The sequence below is a fragment of the Hypomesus nipponensis genome, chromosome 13, assembly GCF_054491055.1.
Source record: "Hypomesus nipponensis isolate SF chromosome 13, ASM5449105v1, whole genome shotgun sequence".
Lineage (NCBI taxonomy): Eukaryota > Metazoa > Chordata > Actinopteri > Osmeriformes > Osmeridae > Hypomesus > Hypomesus nipponensis.
In genome coordinates, this window is record NC_140373.1 from 15,111,342 (window position 1) to 15,128,413 (window position 17,072).

The window sequence follows — 17,072 nt, forward strand, 5'->3', positions numbered from 1 at the left end:
AGACAGTCCTGTAGAATTTGATTAAAGTAACCCTAGTGGACCATACTAAGCCACACTGAAGAACTCAGGCTAAAATGAATTTGAATTTCTCATCAGCAATCATGAATAATTGCTTAGATGCCAGGCTAAGGTTAGATGCCAGGCTAAGGTTACACACACATTTTCAGTCATGGTCTGTGGACCCCCTGAAGTAGCCCTGGCCACCCCTTGGCCACCCCATATTTAAAAGTCTGGTTGCCACTGATTAAGATTCCTGATACTAGTGTTACTTTTGTAACTTTCACCACACTGTCGTGACATTACACCGGAAAGCTGTAGGTGGCGCAGGTTTACTACAATATTCTTATCCCATAATGCATCAGCCAAGCTGTGAGTGTTGGAACAGTTTACCTGCTTGTACTGGGGCATAATGTACTATTTCTGTAGTTGAATTCCGAATTGTGTGTTCTAGACTACAGGTCTGCAGTCTTGAAGAGACTTATCGAAAACTGCCCGCTGCGTGACTAAAATCCAATGCAACTAGCTTGCAAGCTAACTGGCGAGCCATTTTGATGGTGCTGTCACAAAACGGTAAGCGCATGCATGGCCTGGTTGTTTGTGTTCGACCTTTAAGAAAGCCTTTTAATTTCACAAACACGAAGTTTGCTAGCTAACGTCAGCTTATCTTCTCAGCCATCTCAGTGTTAAATGCATGTTTGTGGTCTATTGAGAATCCCGTGATGCAGTCTCATGTGACAATATGCCGTGAACAGTTTAAATTGCGCAACAGACAGTTGCTGAAAGAGATTTCGAGTTATCTTCAGTCTTACAACTCTATCATGCACGGAGGTTACCAGACATAACATTTTCCAATTTTGAGTCACACAGATGTCTGCCTTGGGAACAGTGTGTGTGTGTGTTAAACCATGATAAGTAGTCACTGTACCCATGTTCCAGGAAGTATATGCCTAGCAACTTCCTTTTACAGTCGACCAAAAAACGTTCAGTAGCCTACTTCGCGTGACTGATTTTGTCACTGACAATAACCCAAAGTAATATCACGGAACAAGCTGTATATTGATGACAGGGGGCAACAAATCCAGTTAATCCAGTTTTACATTTTTATGAGTTTAGGTTTTCCAGCGAAGTCAAATATTTTGTTTCGTGTACGCTACGGGTTATGCTGAACATTGTTGTAACGTGAGTGGAAAGTTTTACGTAGTAAGAGTTTTTGTTTTGTGGAGTTGTCTGATAATTGACTTTATTTTGTTTGTTACAGTTTGCAATGCGGGACTAGAAGATTTCTGGAGACACAATGCTAGCCACACAAACCCTAGATACGGGGCCAGAGGCGAAAGATGTCAAACTGGTAAATTTGACTTTTCACACTGAGAATTTATGACAACTTACTTCTGTACTACAAGTTGTACAGTGTATTTGTTGTAAATAGTTTTTGGAAAGTTTACGGACATGCAGAAAAGCATGTCAAAAACATTAAGTCGAAGGTTAGTGTTTTATGAGGTTATCAAAATACCTACAAAATGTACTGAATAGTTTACTGAGTTACTTAGCCTACTAGTGAGTTATTATTCAAATTAGAGAGGTGTGCTTGACCACACCGTACCAGTGCTCTCTGACACATGACAGCACTGCCAACATCTTACTAGGGGAAAGCCAAATGTGCCAAAACCCCAAATTTAAAGTCTGTGTACAGACGATACAGTCAACGTTAAAAACACCACAGCAAAATGTGTCGCCTGTATGTAACCGGTGTGAATCGGTGAAACTCACTCCTTAGGTATGTAAGGCCACCCGTGTCAAGGAATAGCTAGCTTTTCTTTGACGTAGTGGTTGCGCTTGGCAGTTCAGAGGTGGTGTGTTTGAGACCAGGCAGGGACGAACAAATGGTCCTTAAAGCCTTCTGACAGAGCAAGACCACGTCTGTTACACCCCCGTTACATGTACACGGCTGTTACATTTCGGGTTTTGGAACATTTAACTATCCATATTTTACCAGTGTCTCGCAGCAGTGGAACTGTCTTAACAGTCTCTTGCAACAGTGTCTCGTGGCATTTGCATTCAGTGTCTTGCAGCTTTCTACTAACCTGCAGCAATTTTCAAAAGGGAGAACAGGCTATAAACTAAAAATAGAAGTTGAGCTGTTTGTGCTAACAAACTCCAAACCATACTTTTAACTAGGGCTGGACGATAAATCAAAAAAAAAATATTATTGAAGTAATGACTTCCCTCAATAAAGATATCATAGTCTTAATTCACTTTCAATAATGTCGATAGAGAATAAGTAGGAATGGCAGGGTTTTCCGCAGAAAATGTTTTAGTTAAGGTGGTAGGGTGGGGTGGGGCAATAGAGTAATGCGTTCTGCAGAGAAGGGTGACTGGCTTTGGACACGGTTTGGAATGGAAGGGAGAAAACAGGACAGAGTAACACGGTGGATATCGCTATACATATATTATATATTTTTTTACGACAACGACGGAGTTAAGGCGGCCGGAGTGTGTTGCTTTAGGCGGTCGCCCTGTCTGAAAAGTTGTATGGGAAACCCTGAGGAACAGCAGTCCATTTAATTTCTGTGATGCAACAGGAAGTTGCGTAGAAATGGTATACGCCCACAAAAATACACTGAGTGGCTACTCTTTTCACCCCAATAAACGTACCGGTAAGTTAATTTCTTTTACCCAAAAAATCCACCCGTTCTTATTTTGTACGGTACGTTTATTTTATATTTGAAAATCAAGACATCATTTTAGAAAATTCCATGCATTTTTTTTTGTAAGGGAAGATACATTTGAATTCTTTGATGTGAAAACGTTAGCTAACTCAGCTAGTTAACTACTGGCAAGTAGCTTACATTAGCTAACAACATTAGCTACCAACTGAAGGTTGTCAGTGCAAGCTAGTAAATGAGAGCCTCATTATGGCTCTGACATTAGCTCTAGCCACTGTACACTCACGTAACGGTTCCCATTCAGCACACTAGCATGATAGTCACAACCTATAGACAACGAGCCTCTCATCGTCAAATAAAAATCCCAGGGTAGTTACTTTTTTATATATATATAATTTATATATAACTCAAGTAAAGTAAAAAAAGACATTTACCTTTAGTCTTTTGCTGTCGTGTCAGTGATACTTTGAAGTAGAGTGACCAGAAGCATAACCCTGAAAAGGAGGACACTTGGGTCAAATAGAAATTAAAATATATAATTTGGTCAGCTCAGCAGCTGTTGTTGTGTTTGGAGCAAAAAATGTTGTCAAGGAAGAGTGCCCGGCAGAACTAGCATTATCTGTGCCATTGCCCAGCGCTCTGGGTTGAACGACGTCTGATGTTTAGGCATGTTTCTTCTATGTGTCAACGGTTGTTCTGTGAATATAGACAGCAGCGTATGTATGACGTAGCCAGCACATAAAGCCTTGTTTACGTTTTCAACCAATGATATAGGGTTAGAACCTAATTTAAGCCTATCAGATATTAATCAGACACCGCTTTAAGACGATCATTTGTTAGACTGCGTTCCAGCAAAACATTCTACTGCGCGGCACTTTAGGGCCCGGTGCAACTCCAAAAAGGAGTACAAATATGTGTCCGGACAGGGCATTGAAAATCCAGACTGTCCGGCCACCCTACTTTGAAGGTGTATCTAGTACTGGTGCAAGTTCAGGATTGTATGCCGCACAAGACGCGGAATATGAGGTGCTGCGAGATTATGTCATTAGAAATATCACAGCACCTGCAATTGTGCTGCGCGGCAGTCGTGTCTACTGTAAGTTTGTTGAGGTATACCAGTAGTCATGGCATGTTTGTTATTTGACAGCTTTGTAACTATGTATTTCCAAGCTACAGGCATGGAAGTATTTTCCTAGCAATGCTTTATTTGGTAGGGGTTGTCATGTTGACTGTAAGCTGTTTTAGGAAAAGTGATAGTACTAGTACTTTGATCCAGACCGGCCCACCAGAACCTGTCCCGTATACGCCACCACAGCAAGCGGCCTGCTTGTTTGCATTTGTACAGGTGTATTCGTGGACATTGGGCTGGCCCTCGAAGCAGAATGACAGTTTACTGGCCACTCTGTCCATTCGCGCACCTCACAGTTGCATATTGATCAGACAAGAAGACACGCTTATCAACTTGATTATTAATTCAAACAGAACGAGAATTCGGCTGTAGCCTACTTGAAACATACTATTGAGAACATATTCGCGGACATGAATTGCACGCGTGATGAACACAGCTTAATAATAAATAAAAAAAATCATAGGCGCTCGGAAAAATGGCTTAGGCGCACGCCCAAATATTCTCTATGCAGGAAAAACCCTGGGAGCAACTTCATTGGATACCAGTGGAGAGAAACATTTAGTTTCCTTCAGTAGTTTCAGTTTGGCAAGGTCTCGGAGTCTCCTGCATTAACAAGTTCTGCCTGATTAGCAAGCTATTTTTACTAATGTTTTGTTAGCGATTGAATGGTAATGCAAGCTAGCTAAAAACAATGTTAGTTAGCTTGGCTAAACTGGTTTTCATAGCAACAGAAATCAACAAAAGATTACATCCAAGATAACAATTTCGTCAAATCTGACTGCAGTTTTGTATACCATATGTACTGTTATGGTTGTTTGAGTTAAACAATTTGCTAAATGAGTTAAATGTCTGTTAAATGTCAAATCCAACTATAAATGTATAAAAGAGAGTTCCAATCAAATCTGAATTATTTTTAAACCTAGAGGTTTAAAAGGCTACCTTTGCTTAAACTGACATGCACTAACTCAGAGAACTGCGTTTCAACATCCATTTACACATTTCGTCTCTATTTGTACTCTGTACTCTTAAGGCATGACTATGTTTAACTTAATGTCTGCACCTCTCTGTCACCAACTGTCTCTGGAGTGGGGGGTGGGGGCTTCACAGGGTGTCTACAGGTATACACAAGTTACATTTAAGACTTAAGATCTTTTAATACCACTTCCAAATGAAATTAAAGACCAAACTTACGATGGAAATACAAATCAAAAGTGTAAATGTACAGTGATCTTTCCAAGTAAACACTGATGTCTGTTCAATATGAACAGTATGGTAAAATGACAATAATCGGTTGAGTTTAAGAACATTGACTAAATGTGTGTAATCCGAAAGTATGACACAAAAATGTAATTGCTGTCCTAAATAATATTTATTTTTACACTATGGTAGAAAATGATGGAGCAGAAATTAGAAATTCAACGAATTCCATGGAAACAGACAAATGTGTGAGATGTACTGATGTGGAGCTCAAATCATTCAAGAAGCAGGTTTGTCGTTTTTCATCAATGTCCTCAAAAAAGCAGTCTGCAGAGCTACCGTGTTTGTGGGGTGACTGTCTGTCTCTGGAGGGCTGGCAGGCAGGGGCAAGCAGGGCCTGCAGGCAGGCAGACAGGTAGGCAGGGCAGGCCAGCTGGATGAAGCTGTCCTGGGGTCAGGGCTGAAGAGAAGCTGTCCAGTTAGAAAGGGGTAGTCCAGTAAGGGGCCTGTGTTGCTCTCAGCACCCTCTGTTTAACTCTGTTGAGTAGACCTCTGCATGACCCTCTAGACCTGTAAAAGTGAAGAAAGGGTCCATGTCAGTAGTGAAAAATTAAACTTTTTCCATCTACACTGGATAAAAACTACAGTTTGACTGTGAAATGCAGTAGCACTAGTTCAAACTTGAATCCAAATGTTTTGACCTGATGGAGACCCATGCAAAGTCACTCAAAACACGGGTTCGATTCCAGGCTCTGGCAAGAGTACTTAACTCTAAACTGGTCAATATATACACATCTGACCAAAGACCAGCTCAACCTTTGCCTGTAAACGGTAATTCTTACTGTCAGAGACCTTTAAATAGTGAGTCAAGTGGCTGAGCGGTTAGGGAATCGGGCTAGTAACCAGAAGGTTGCCAGTTTGATTCCCGGTTGTGCCAAATAACGTTGTGTCCTTGGGCAAGGAACTTCACCCTACTTGCCTCGGGGGGAATGTCCCTGTACTTTGTGTCAGTCGCTCTGGATAAGAGCGTCTGCTAAATGAATAAATGTAAATGTAATGTAAATAGCTTGACCTAGTGAAATTGGCAAAACTAGCCTGGCTACGTAGGTCGCTTTCTCAGGGCATAAAAAAACATAAAAAAATTCTGATATACTGGCTATCTTTAGCAGGATCTTGTCTACATAAAGCAGTCCTCCCTGACGTTTGGAGTAGAATTGAGTGAAATACAGAATTGTTTACACACTGCCAGTGAGCGAGCCGAGTCTGACTGAGGCTAACGTCAAAACATTTTAGGCTACCCCAGGGACGCAGTCTCACTCCAATTGCAAGTTCTCCACAAATCACAAAAATAATCGGATCATCTGGCTAAAAGCACAGTTCCCACATCTCCTAAAGGCTGCCCTCCTCAACCTTCTTCGTGAAGAATTCGCCAAGATGCAGAATGATTCACTAATTATAAACACAGGGAAAAAAACCCTACTTTTCAGGTCGGTTTCCGTCAATTCAAACTCATGATTTAAAAGTCTAAAAGTGCTCAATTTAGCCCCGCCCACAAAACAATTTGGTCGGGAAGTTGGGTCTGGGGAAGCTTGGTTGGGGAAAAAGTATGTCCGAACAGGAGCTGTCCACAATTTCCAGAAAGGATGTGTCCGCATCTCCCCAAGCTCGCATGTGTGTCAAGTAGGGTGACCACCTGTCCCGCTTTGCGTTGTATTGCACAGCATTTTCAATATGCGACGTGCGGGACAAGGGGTTAAAATGCTGTGTGACACAACGTAAAGCGGGACAGGTAGTGTCAAGCGGGACACCCTAGTGTCAAGGGGCAGGATGAGTCTGTGAGAATTTGGAGTGCGCTCTCTGTGGAGCAATTCAATTGAATTCAATCATATTTTGACACACCAAGGTGAAGTTGTTTATGGTTCTTCAGTGATGTCATCTTGAACCCTATTGATTGATTGATTTATTCACAATACCACCTCAAATATTACAATAATAATACAGTTGTGGTACAACACTAATTGGGTAGAGTGAAAGGGTCCCCCAAAGAAGCTAGGAAAGCTTATCGGTGGGGGCCGATGATTCATGAAAGGATAGTGGTACAGACTATTGGATACACAATACCACAGATGATGCACAAGTACATACATAACATAACATACATTCAGGTTTGAAAAACCATCAGTCAAAATTATATTTGATTTATTGACACAGACATTTACATAAATATACACCTTTCAACTTTATTTATCCTTCAAAAGGAAATTAGTGTGCAGCAGGGGTCAGAAACACATACACAAACACAGAACAGCACCAAATGCCAACAACATTACACAACACAGAACACACAATACAGACACGCCTTCCCCCAAACCCCATGACAAGGTCCAATTGGGACAGTAATGGCCATTGGCAGGAAATACATTTTTAATTAAATTTTAAAAAACATCATGATGTCGGCCAAGTGAATTTAGGTTCCTAATAGCCACAGGAATGAAAGAATCTCTGGCACGACCAGTTCTTAACCTAGGTAGCCTAAAACGACAACCAGAAGGGAGCAAGTCACACTCTCCGAAAAGTGGGTGGTCAGGGCAGTTTAAAATGTGTTTAGCCTTAACCATTTATCGTATATATCTTGCAACTGGGCTAACTGTACCCCAACCACCTTAGATGCTACATTAGCCAGCTTTGTAAGTTTACGCTTGCTGATCATTGGAAGACCACTGTACCACACCACAATGCCAAATGTCAAGACAGATTCAATAAAACACTGGTAAAACAAAGTCATCAAAGTCGTGCACACCCTGAATGATTTCATCTTCCTCAAAAAGAAAAGTCTCTGTTGGGACTTTTTACAGACAGCCTCAGTATTGCTCTCAAAAGATAGTTTGTTGTCAATGATGGTTCCTAAATATTTATATTCAGCTACAATGTCAACATTCTTGTCATGAATAACAGTGTGCGGAAGCAGTAGCGGTTCTAGACTAATTTTACTGGGGGAGCCAAGGGGGGGCCAGTGTTTAATCAGAGGGGCACATTAAAAAACGGAAACAAATGATATTTAAACATTAAATACTTAAATTTGCTTTACATTAAAATCATACTAAATGCTCTGGCTCTCCCTCTTCCAGCTCCTCAGCTCTCTCAATACCTTGATATGTTTCTCAAACTTCTTTATTTACTGGGGCAAAAAAGGCTGCAATATCCCTTCCTCGGTTCATGATGACTACTAGAAGAAGAAAAACGTGTAGTAAAAAAAAAAAAAAAAAAAAAAGCTCAGGGGGGGCCAGGGATTTTTACAGGGGCACCGGCCCCTGTAGGCCCCCCATGTAGAAACGCCCCTGTGTGGAAGATTGTGCTGTGACTTCCGGAAATCAAAAATCACATCCTTAAAGTTATCACACCAAGCAATAAAATCCTCAACAACAGGACCTTCAGACAGACATTTTGTATTGCATTTCTTTTTCCATTTCACCCTATATAAAGACATGTATTCTACACATCTGTACAACATTTCAAGAGGTTGGTTTAAGAGGAGATTAATTTTAAAGATTTCCCCAAGTTTTCACTGTACAGGAAAATCCATTATGGTGGACCTTATGGGTCCTTGAGGCTTTTTTGTTCCCCATGAGAAATAAGGCATTGTACCCTCTCTAGTTATACTATCAGTTTAATATCGACCTTGTATTGAACTTTACCTCAAGACTGAGATGATTTAGTTTTTTCCTGCTTTGAATTGTTTCCACGCTAGTAGAAAGTTACTTCCAGCATTGTGCAACTCAAAGTGGTACGGCTTGGTCGTAGAGTGGGAAAGTTGGGATGTTTCGTTCAGTGTTATTTCTGGAACCCTATGCGAGAGAATTTCAATAATCAGACACTTTTATGTCCTTTAGTGCATCAAAGAGAAGTTGGCGCTGGCACTCAAGGTTCTGCAGAAGCGTTATGTGACGACCGATGCTATGGTGACCAGCGAGGACAGGGACGCCAACCTCCTGTGCTGTGCCCTTGAGGCTGTCTTCATCCACGGGATTAAGAGCAAGTATATCCGCTCTGAGGCTGGGGGCCGCAACCAAAAAGAAGGCTCTCGGGGACCGCTACCTCAGCCGGTCTTCTGGAGTTTGCTCAAGACCGTCACTCATCGGTGAGCTGCAGCAAAAGCAGTGCACCAACTGCAATATCCACTTTTATACCAATATCTGATAATACAGAAGACAGAATAAATACTTGATAATACCTGAGAATATTTAATAATGGATTGTGATGTGTTTAATAAAGAGTTGGGGAGTAACTCATGTACCATGGTTGGCCAAAGCATGCCTCTCATCCACTCTCGAGTAGTTCTTAAGAGACATGTACAAGGGTTCTCCTTACGAGCATGTTCGGGAAACGCACGTAAGAAATAACGATGGTTTGTTATTTTGCTTGTAGAGAACCCTCGTAACAACTAAGATCCATCGTTATCGGGAAACACAGTTTAGTAAGCAGGAATTAATGGCCGCATTCCTGCACTGATAAAATGAAATTCAATGTTAATCCAATTATTAAGAATATGTTACTCAGATTGAGTAACATAACGGAATACGTTACAAAATACATGGTATGATTTGTATGATGTTTTGAAAGTATCCTTCCCAACACTGTTAATAACCTACAGCAAATGGATACCATTTGGACACTGTCTATACTGTACACAATTACACGTAAAGTACTTTAAATTATAAAATGCCATGATGTCACTCTCCCCTTAGTGACGTGATTACAGAGGTGGAGAAGCTGTGCTTCGTGGGTACTGACGTGGGCCGTTGCCGAGCTTGGGTACGGCTAGCCCTCAACCATGGCCTGGTGGAATGTTACTTGGCTGCCTTGTTCCGTGAGGGCTCCAAGCTGCAGGGCCACTATCAACCCAACGCTCTGCTTTTGAACCCAGAAGAGCGTGAGGTGCTGCTCAGCTACCTCCAGGGCCTGGGATCCCTCACCTTTAACCTGTCCTACAAGTCTTCTGTGCTGAATGAGTGGACCATCACCCCACTGGTTCTATCTGGCCTTTGCTCTGCCTCCCAAGGTGAAACCGTTGACCTTCTCCTTAATGGGGCCAGTGGCTCCTCATACTCTAAGTGCAAGGAGTCCTGGGATACAGCATCCCAGTCGTCCTGTGGGTCGGACACAGTAGAGGTGCAGCAAGTGGGGTTGGGAGCAATGATGGGGAGGGGTGCAGTAGTGGGAGGACGGTCCCCCCTGAACTCATCCAATTTGAGCCTGGACACTACAGGTTCATCTCAACTCTCTTCCAGCCTGAGCTCTGACAGCCTGCTGCAGGGTCATGACCCCAGGAGCTCAGACAAGGAGCCCTGGCCATGTGACCTTGAGATATCCTCAATTTTAGAACACAACACCAAGAGGCCTCTTATACAGTAAGTAAGTCATGCAATAGGGTTTGGAGAATATGCTCCTATCGTCGACGGAATACTCGGAATACTATCTTAATTAACCCTGCGTGAATTCTAAATATTTCCGACGTGTGAGTTATTTTTCCGAAACGGAAGCTAGCTAGCTTTAGTCAGCTTCCGTTACCTAGCATAATACTTGTCATTTAGCAGACACTCTTATCCAGAGCAACTTACAGTAAGTACAGGGACATTCCCCTGAGGCAAGTAGGGTGTAGTGCCTTGCCCAAGGACACAACGTCATTTGGCACAGCTGGGAATCAAACTGGCAACCTTCAGATTACTAGCCCGATTCCCTAACCGCTCAGCCACCTGACTACTTCTAGCAATGCTACTACTTGCTAATGTTACTTGTTAGCCTCCTAATTGTAAATTTTGAAGATTTTCTATAGCGTTTGTCATAGTTTTTGTCTATTGGAAAATAGTTGGAATGTTCTAAATCGCACATGTGCGACGTTACGCAGTGAGACCCGCATTCGAACGATCACATGTGCGACACTACTCCTTCACGAGTTAAGTAACTTCATAATTTAATGAAGTAATGAATTTGGCAATTTGAAGTTGGCGATGGAAATGGACCGTAGTTTGTCCGTAACCCCATCATTCCCTAAATCTTTTTGCAAAGGTGCACCAAAACAAAACAAAAAAACTATGAATGTGTGTTTTACTCTAAAGTGTTGAAAGTACATTTAAAAAGCATGCATATGCTGTGACCACCTATAGTAGGCCACACACACACACAAGTTTTTCTTACTGAGCTAGTTGCGTAAAAAAAAAAAAAAACTGCAATTATAAGCAGCCATGTTTAATCCCAACTAATCAATCCGGGACACGTTCATCTGGCTAACCACGCTACTTACCACTGACAGCAGCAGCCACCTCAATTGCTAGAGGCCAAGTTAGTGGAAAGCGATTACAAAAACTTACAAAAGAACATGTATTTTTGTTTTAGGTTGTTTAAATGGAAATATATGTAAAATTATTTTTTGGGACCGACTGTTATGTGTTGTCCAATAAAAAAGGGAGTAGAATAAATGTTTTTTTGGGGTGTCTCTAGGGAAGGCACGAAATGGACTAGCAAATTGTGTTTTTTTACGGTCTAGCTACCACCAGCTATTTGGGGGGTACTGTTTCTTTATATATATATATATATATATATATATATATATATATCGTATCTGTATAAAATATATCACGGAATACTATCTTAATTAAGTAACATCATAATTTAATGAACTGAAAAGTTAAACATAGAATAAAATCTTGTGCTGTTCCTCTTTTGCTTGTGTACTACAGAAAGAGTGGCCACTCCAGTCAAGACTCCATGCGTGAAGACTCCATCTCTGGTACCAACCTCTTCTCTGAAACCACTGCCATCAGTGGCTCCGACAGTGAGACCCAGGGCCATGCTGCACTTTGCCCAGACCTCTCTGACCTTCAACTTGAGACCCGAGACCAGGAGTCGCTGCCAACAGAGATATCTGTGCCCTTGGCAATAAAACCCTCCTTCATCGGGCTTGTAGGAAAAGTTGAAAAGACGCCTGACCTAGCAATTGCTGAGACTCCGCAAATAAGGAATAATGGACAAGAGAATAAGGCGGAGAATTCCTCATTGAGTGTCTCAGAGCCTTCAGGCAAAATGGATCTATGGCAATCTGCTTGTATGCATAGCCGGAAAATGTCTGCAGACATTAATTTCTCTGTAAGCAAAGTGCCTGCCTCCCCTCCCTCTGTCTGTCCTGAGTCAAGACTCATCATATGATTGCCCTGACCTTTTTATCTTTGAGCGCTTTATGAAACTTGTACATTGTTTGTTTACGGCGGGAATGTTGTACCTGTATGCCTCCTTGCAGTTTTGTATGAAATGTAAAAACACGAAACGGGGGGGGGGGGGGTCATTGTTGTACTGGCATAAATCTGGCAGCAAAGGTAGTGACAGAGCCGAAAATATGGATAATAAGGAGATTTGCCGACATGGCGGGACTACATTCTAGATGCTACATTCGTCACGCCTCTGATTCTGAATCAAGACCACACATGGGGCAGCATTATGCAGGATTTGTTTGATTCAGGGTGAACAAGCGATGTTGGCATAGTGATGGGTCTTTATGGTAATTGACCTTTCGCAAAAGCCCTGCTTCCCTTAGTTACTGTTGCTAGCCCGTCAAGCTTTGCTTTGTATAGCGGGCACTACTGTAAACTGCTATTATTAGCATACTGCCAGTCAGTGTAAGTGATTCTTTTTCCCACACTGTTTTTCGGGGTAGCTTGGTTTACTTAATTTATACCCATAGGTAAATTTGATCTGCAGTGGGTGAGTTTGTACATTTGACATATTTACAAGAACACATAGTATAGACCTAAAAATCTAAACATGATAAAACTGCTACTCCATGTTTGCAACCAAACATAAATAAACAATAAAATCGACATTGCTAATACAGTAATATAGATGCAATGTTGCTTGGACTTATTGTAGCTGCTGAAACAAAACTGTTTATACACGGCTTTGTTCTGCACTTCGGAACAATAAACTTTCATTCAGAAGGAAGAAGCTGAAATTCACTGTGCAAAGGTTGGGAGTCATCATTAAATATTGAGCCAGTCAGCTGTAACTGGGTTAAGTTGTGACTCCCCAATCAGGCTACTAGACCATTTGACTCAAACTATTCCGGTTCTTTAAGGATAGATTTATGAACCATGACACTAAAGAAATGAATAAAATAGATTCAATTAAAGCACGATAGAATAAAGTCATCACAGTTTTGTCAATGTGAAAATTAGACGGTTTTCTTGAGCAGTACACTTGGATTTGTAGTTTCTGTATGCCCTTTTGCGCCTTAACAACCAAAAGATTGACGGACCTCCTTCAAGTAGTGACTGGTTGCTTTGGTAGGATTGGTCTAGGGAGTTTTCGAGTGGGGCTTTTGCAAAAGGTTGCAAAATTGCGGGATCTCTTAACAAAGGGGCTACTGTCCCTAATCTGTATATCATAAAGCTTGTGATGAAACTGAAACTGTTCAACACAAGTACATGATACTAGGACCTGTTGCATTCCATAACTATATTCTATTTTTTTTTTACTAACAAGCTCCCTCTAGAACAACAAACGTAGTTAGACATTTTTGTTACATTTTCACAAAATAACAATGTAAAAAAAAAAAAAAAATCTATGTTCACCATCTAACACAAAAGTTGACAAACTATTAATCTTGAGATTAACTTGTATCCTTGCCTTTCCGAAGCAGCATTCTTTTGTTATGGTGACCCAGCAGTAACTCTTCTTTCTGTGTCCAGCATTCCTACTCCTGGATATCTGAGGATGACATCTACAAGCCTCACTTGGATATACTGTCTGACCATGCCGAGTTACATGGTTTAGCCCCTGCTCATGTAAACTGCTCAACCTCACCCCCTCTTGAGCCCAAGGCCCCCCAGTCACCCCCCAAAGTGATTCACCGAAGACAAATAGGTAAGAATTCCAGACCAAACCAGAGGTAGATGTTGCACTCTAACCACTGATTTTGTCTCAGTAAGCCATTTTTGAGGGTCAAGCAGCGAAGCTTCTACATTTTTCTATCTTCTTCTTATTATTATTAGGATTCCTCCGGTAGGAGGAAATCTATTGTTATTGGCCGGGTTTCCCAGATTCGTTAAGAAGCTCTTAACGCCAAGAGCTTCTTAGGAGTGTTCTAGAAGCTTTCTAGAGCGTTCTTAGAACGCTCTTAGCGTTAAGAGCTTCTTAACAAATCGGGGAAACCCGGCCATTGTTAGTTTAAAGGCCATGTTGCAGGTTGACCACCGCTGTTGATTAATGGGTACATAAAGCACTCAAAATATGTGTATCATTTAAAAAATGTCTCCAAATGGTGTTATTGTTTTTGGTATTAGCAGGATTTTGTATGCAATTCGGTGATTCTCTAGTACTAGAACTATGGCTACTGACTGGGAAGAGGTGGCAAGAACCACTAATAGTATGTATGATGACCCACAGCCGTATCATTTAGAACCTGTCAGGCGTGAGAGCGCGAATGAGGAATTGCCGAGAACAGATGGCCATCAAAGCCAATTAAATGCACGGTGCGAGGAGAATGAGTGGAGAGTTGGTGAAGTGTCCTGGTGAGTTGCTATCATTTAGCAATGAGCGGCTAACTTGCCAGTCCCCCCCCCCCCCCCTCAGATAATTCCTAATTAAATCTTTCCCCTGACGTTGTAAACACATTTCCGATTAGATAGCCTACGTTTTGATGGTAGCCTAGTGTCTGTGTCGCTGTGTTTGGCAGGTGTGAGTACACCCAGCACAAACACAGTAGTTCACCATTCTCAATCTACCGACCTACCTACCTATAGATATTTCTATTTATCTAGCTAGCTATCTATGCTATGCTCTCTGTTTCTGTCTTTTTCTCTTATATATATATATATGTATATGTATATGTATATGCATATGTATATATATATATATGTATATATATATGTATATATATGTGTGTGTATGTAGGTATGTATTAGGCCTGTGAAATGAATAACATTTTTAATCAAATTAATCACAGGTTTCTGTGGATTAATCATGATTAATCACATATTACCGGTTTTCCGAATTTTTGTCATTAGTGTGCGTCTTTGATTTTGCGGTACCTTGATGTTCAAGTCACCCGTTGCCTCTCACAAAACTTTGGTGAACCCCTCGTCCTCAACGATATCAATCGGTCTACAGCTTTTTGCAATACATTTGGCAACTGTGCTAGTCACCTTGTCACAGACAGACTTAGTGAGGGCCCTATGCTGTTCGGTGGTTTGGCGCATTCTACTTGAACTCCCCTCGCCGACCAACGCATGCTTCGCGTTGAGGTGCTATAGGTGACTTTAGGCTGGTATTGCTTCGGTGAAACGATAACATTCAGTCATTTAGCATTCAGTCATTTAGCAGACGCTCTTATCCAGAGCGAAAACGTCTTCCCGCAGAGCAGGGCTCCAGACTGACTTTTTTTTACTAGGAGCACACTAGCCCCTGACTGAAAATTTTAGGAGTGCAAGCAGAAAATTAAGGGGCACACACGTTATATTGACCTACAATGCATTTATTAATGTAACTGGAGAGGGTACAATTCAGTGGCAATTTTAGATCCTTTTTAGTAGTGTAATATTTTTTTTTATATTTTCTTAAATATATTGTTTATTATCATTTGATGTCGGTAGTTCATGAAGAAAGGGACATCCTTAGTTTTTTCATTCAATATTTTGCATAATAATACATAAATGTATTAACTGTTATCCAGTGAAATTAGGGATGTATATTAGCAAGGGGGTTTACGTTTAGCACTTTTGCAAGGCACTGTATTCATGTCACATTCTCATTGGGGGCGGAGCACCCCTATAGGTCTGATCCTAGAATCGCCCCTGCAACGCACCATAACTTAAGATCGAGTTTAAATACATTATTTAATGTGACATTACGTACTGTACATGCAAGTCTTAGCTAAATGACTTAAATGTATGATGCACTCTTCGATCAGTCCTCCAACACCACAACACGATACTTGCCGAGTATAACAGCGCAACAGCTCAAACACAGGCAGGGATACAGTAGCAACGCTAGTGCTAAATAAGTATTTAGCTGCTAGGCTCCATGACGCCGGGTAAGACGGGCTTGTGAAACGGCTCACCAAAAGAACGAAGGGGCACCCACTTGTCTGGCAGATTAAGACATGTTCGTTGGAACCTAGCGAAAAATATCCTAAACTTTCCAAGACTTTTAGCTAGGTTTATAGGTACCTAGCGAAAAATAGCCTCAACTTTCCTAGACTTTAAGCTACGTTACTAATGCAGAAGGAAAGCTGATATCGCTTTCTTACTAGAACGACGTATCTGCGTTGTTGCTAACGTGTGCTGACATTGTGCACACCCAATTAATTTAACATTTGTAGGTCGCACATGCGCGAGTGCTTGTAAAAAATGCTTGCACTGACTCAAAAACTGGTCGCAAAATGCAACCATTTGGTCGCAATCTGGAGCCCTGTCGCAGAGTGTGCATCACTTTGGTTTTATTGGATGTTCCATCTTAGTTTTTTTGGAACACGAACTTCTCATCCAGAAGTTACAGATTGGGTGGAATTGTGGTTATATTACGTTAAATGCGTCAAACAAAAATAACGAATTAATCCTGTAATTTAATCATAACGGGTTATTTTTCACAGCCCTAATATATATGTATATATATATGTGTGTGTGTATATATATATATATATATATATATATATATATATATATATATATGTGTATGTATGTATGTATGTATGTATGTATGTGTGTGTGTATATGTATATGTATTTATCCATAATCTGCGCCATCTACTGCTGAACACTCTTACTCGTCTCTCGTTACTCTCTCTCGTTGATCTCAAGGGTCTTAAGGCGGGCTTTGGTCTGTTGTCTCCCCAGCGTGACGTAATGCAATGCATTGTGGGGGGAAAGGAGAATCATTGCAAACCGCTGTAAAATAGTACCTACTTTTTTGTAATATATTCCATTTATATTCCACCCAACAACATCAAATACAATGGATAACAGTTTAAATGTTTATTACCAGCCAGCAAATTTGTTGGAAAATGAACCCTGCAACATGGCCTTTAATTAGGAT

General features: G+C 41.1%; 1 protein-coding gene across 1 annotated transcript in view; it reads left to right on the plus strand.

The window, feature by feature from the left end:
* The first annotated feature begins 298 nt into the window (after positions 1-298).
* plekhm1 (pleckstrin homology domain containing, family M (with RUN domain) member 1) overlaps positions 299-17,072 on the plus strand; it is a 31,380-nt gene continuing 14,606 nt past the window's right edge. Inside the window, 7 exon segments of the mRNA XM_084669749.1 lie at positions 299-369; positions 452-570; positions 1,259-1,348; positions 8,883-9,130; positions 9,738-10,400; positions 11,730-12,135; positions 13,731-13,905. Coding sequence (XP_084525875.1) covers positions 1,295-1,348; positions 8,883-9,130; positions 9,738-10,400; positions 11,730-12,135; positions 13,731-13,905 — 1,546 coding nt within the window. The 5' untranslated portion in view covers positions 299-369; positions 452-570; positions 1,259-1,294.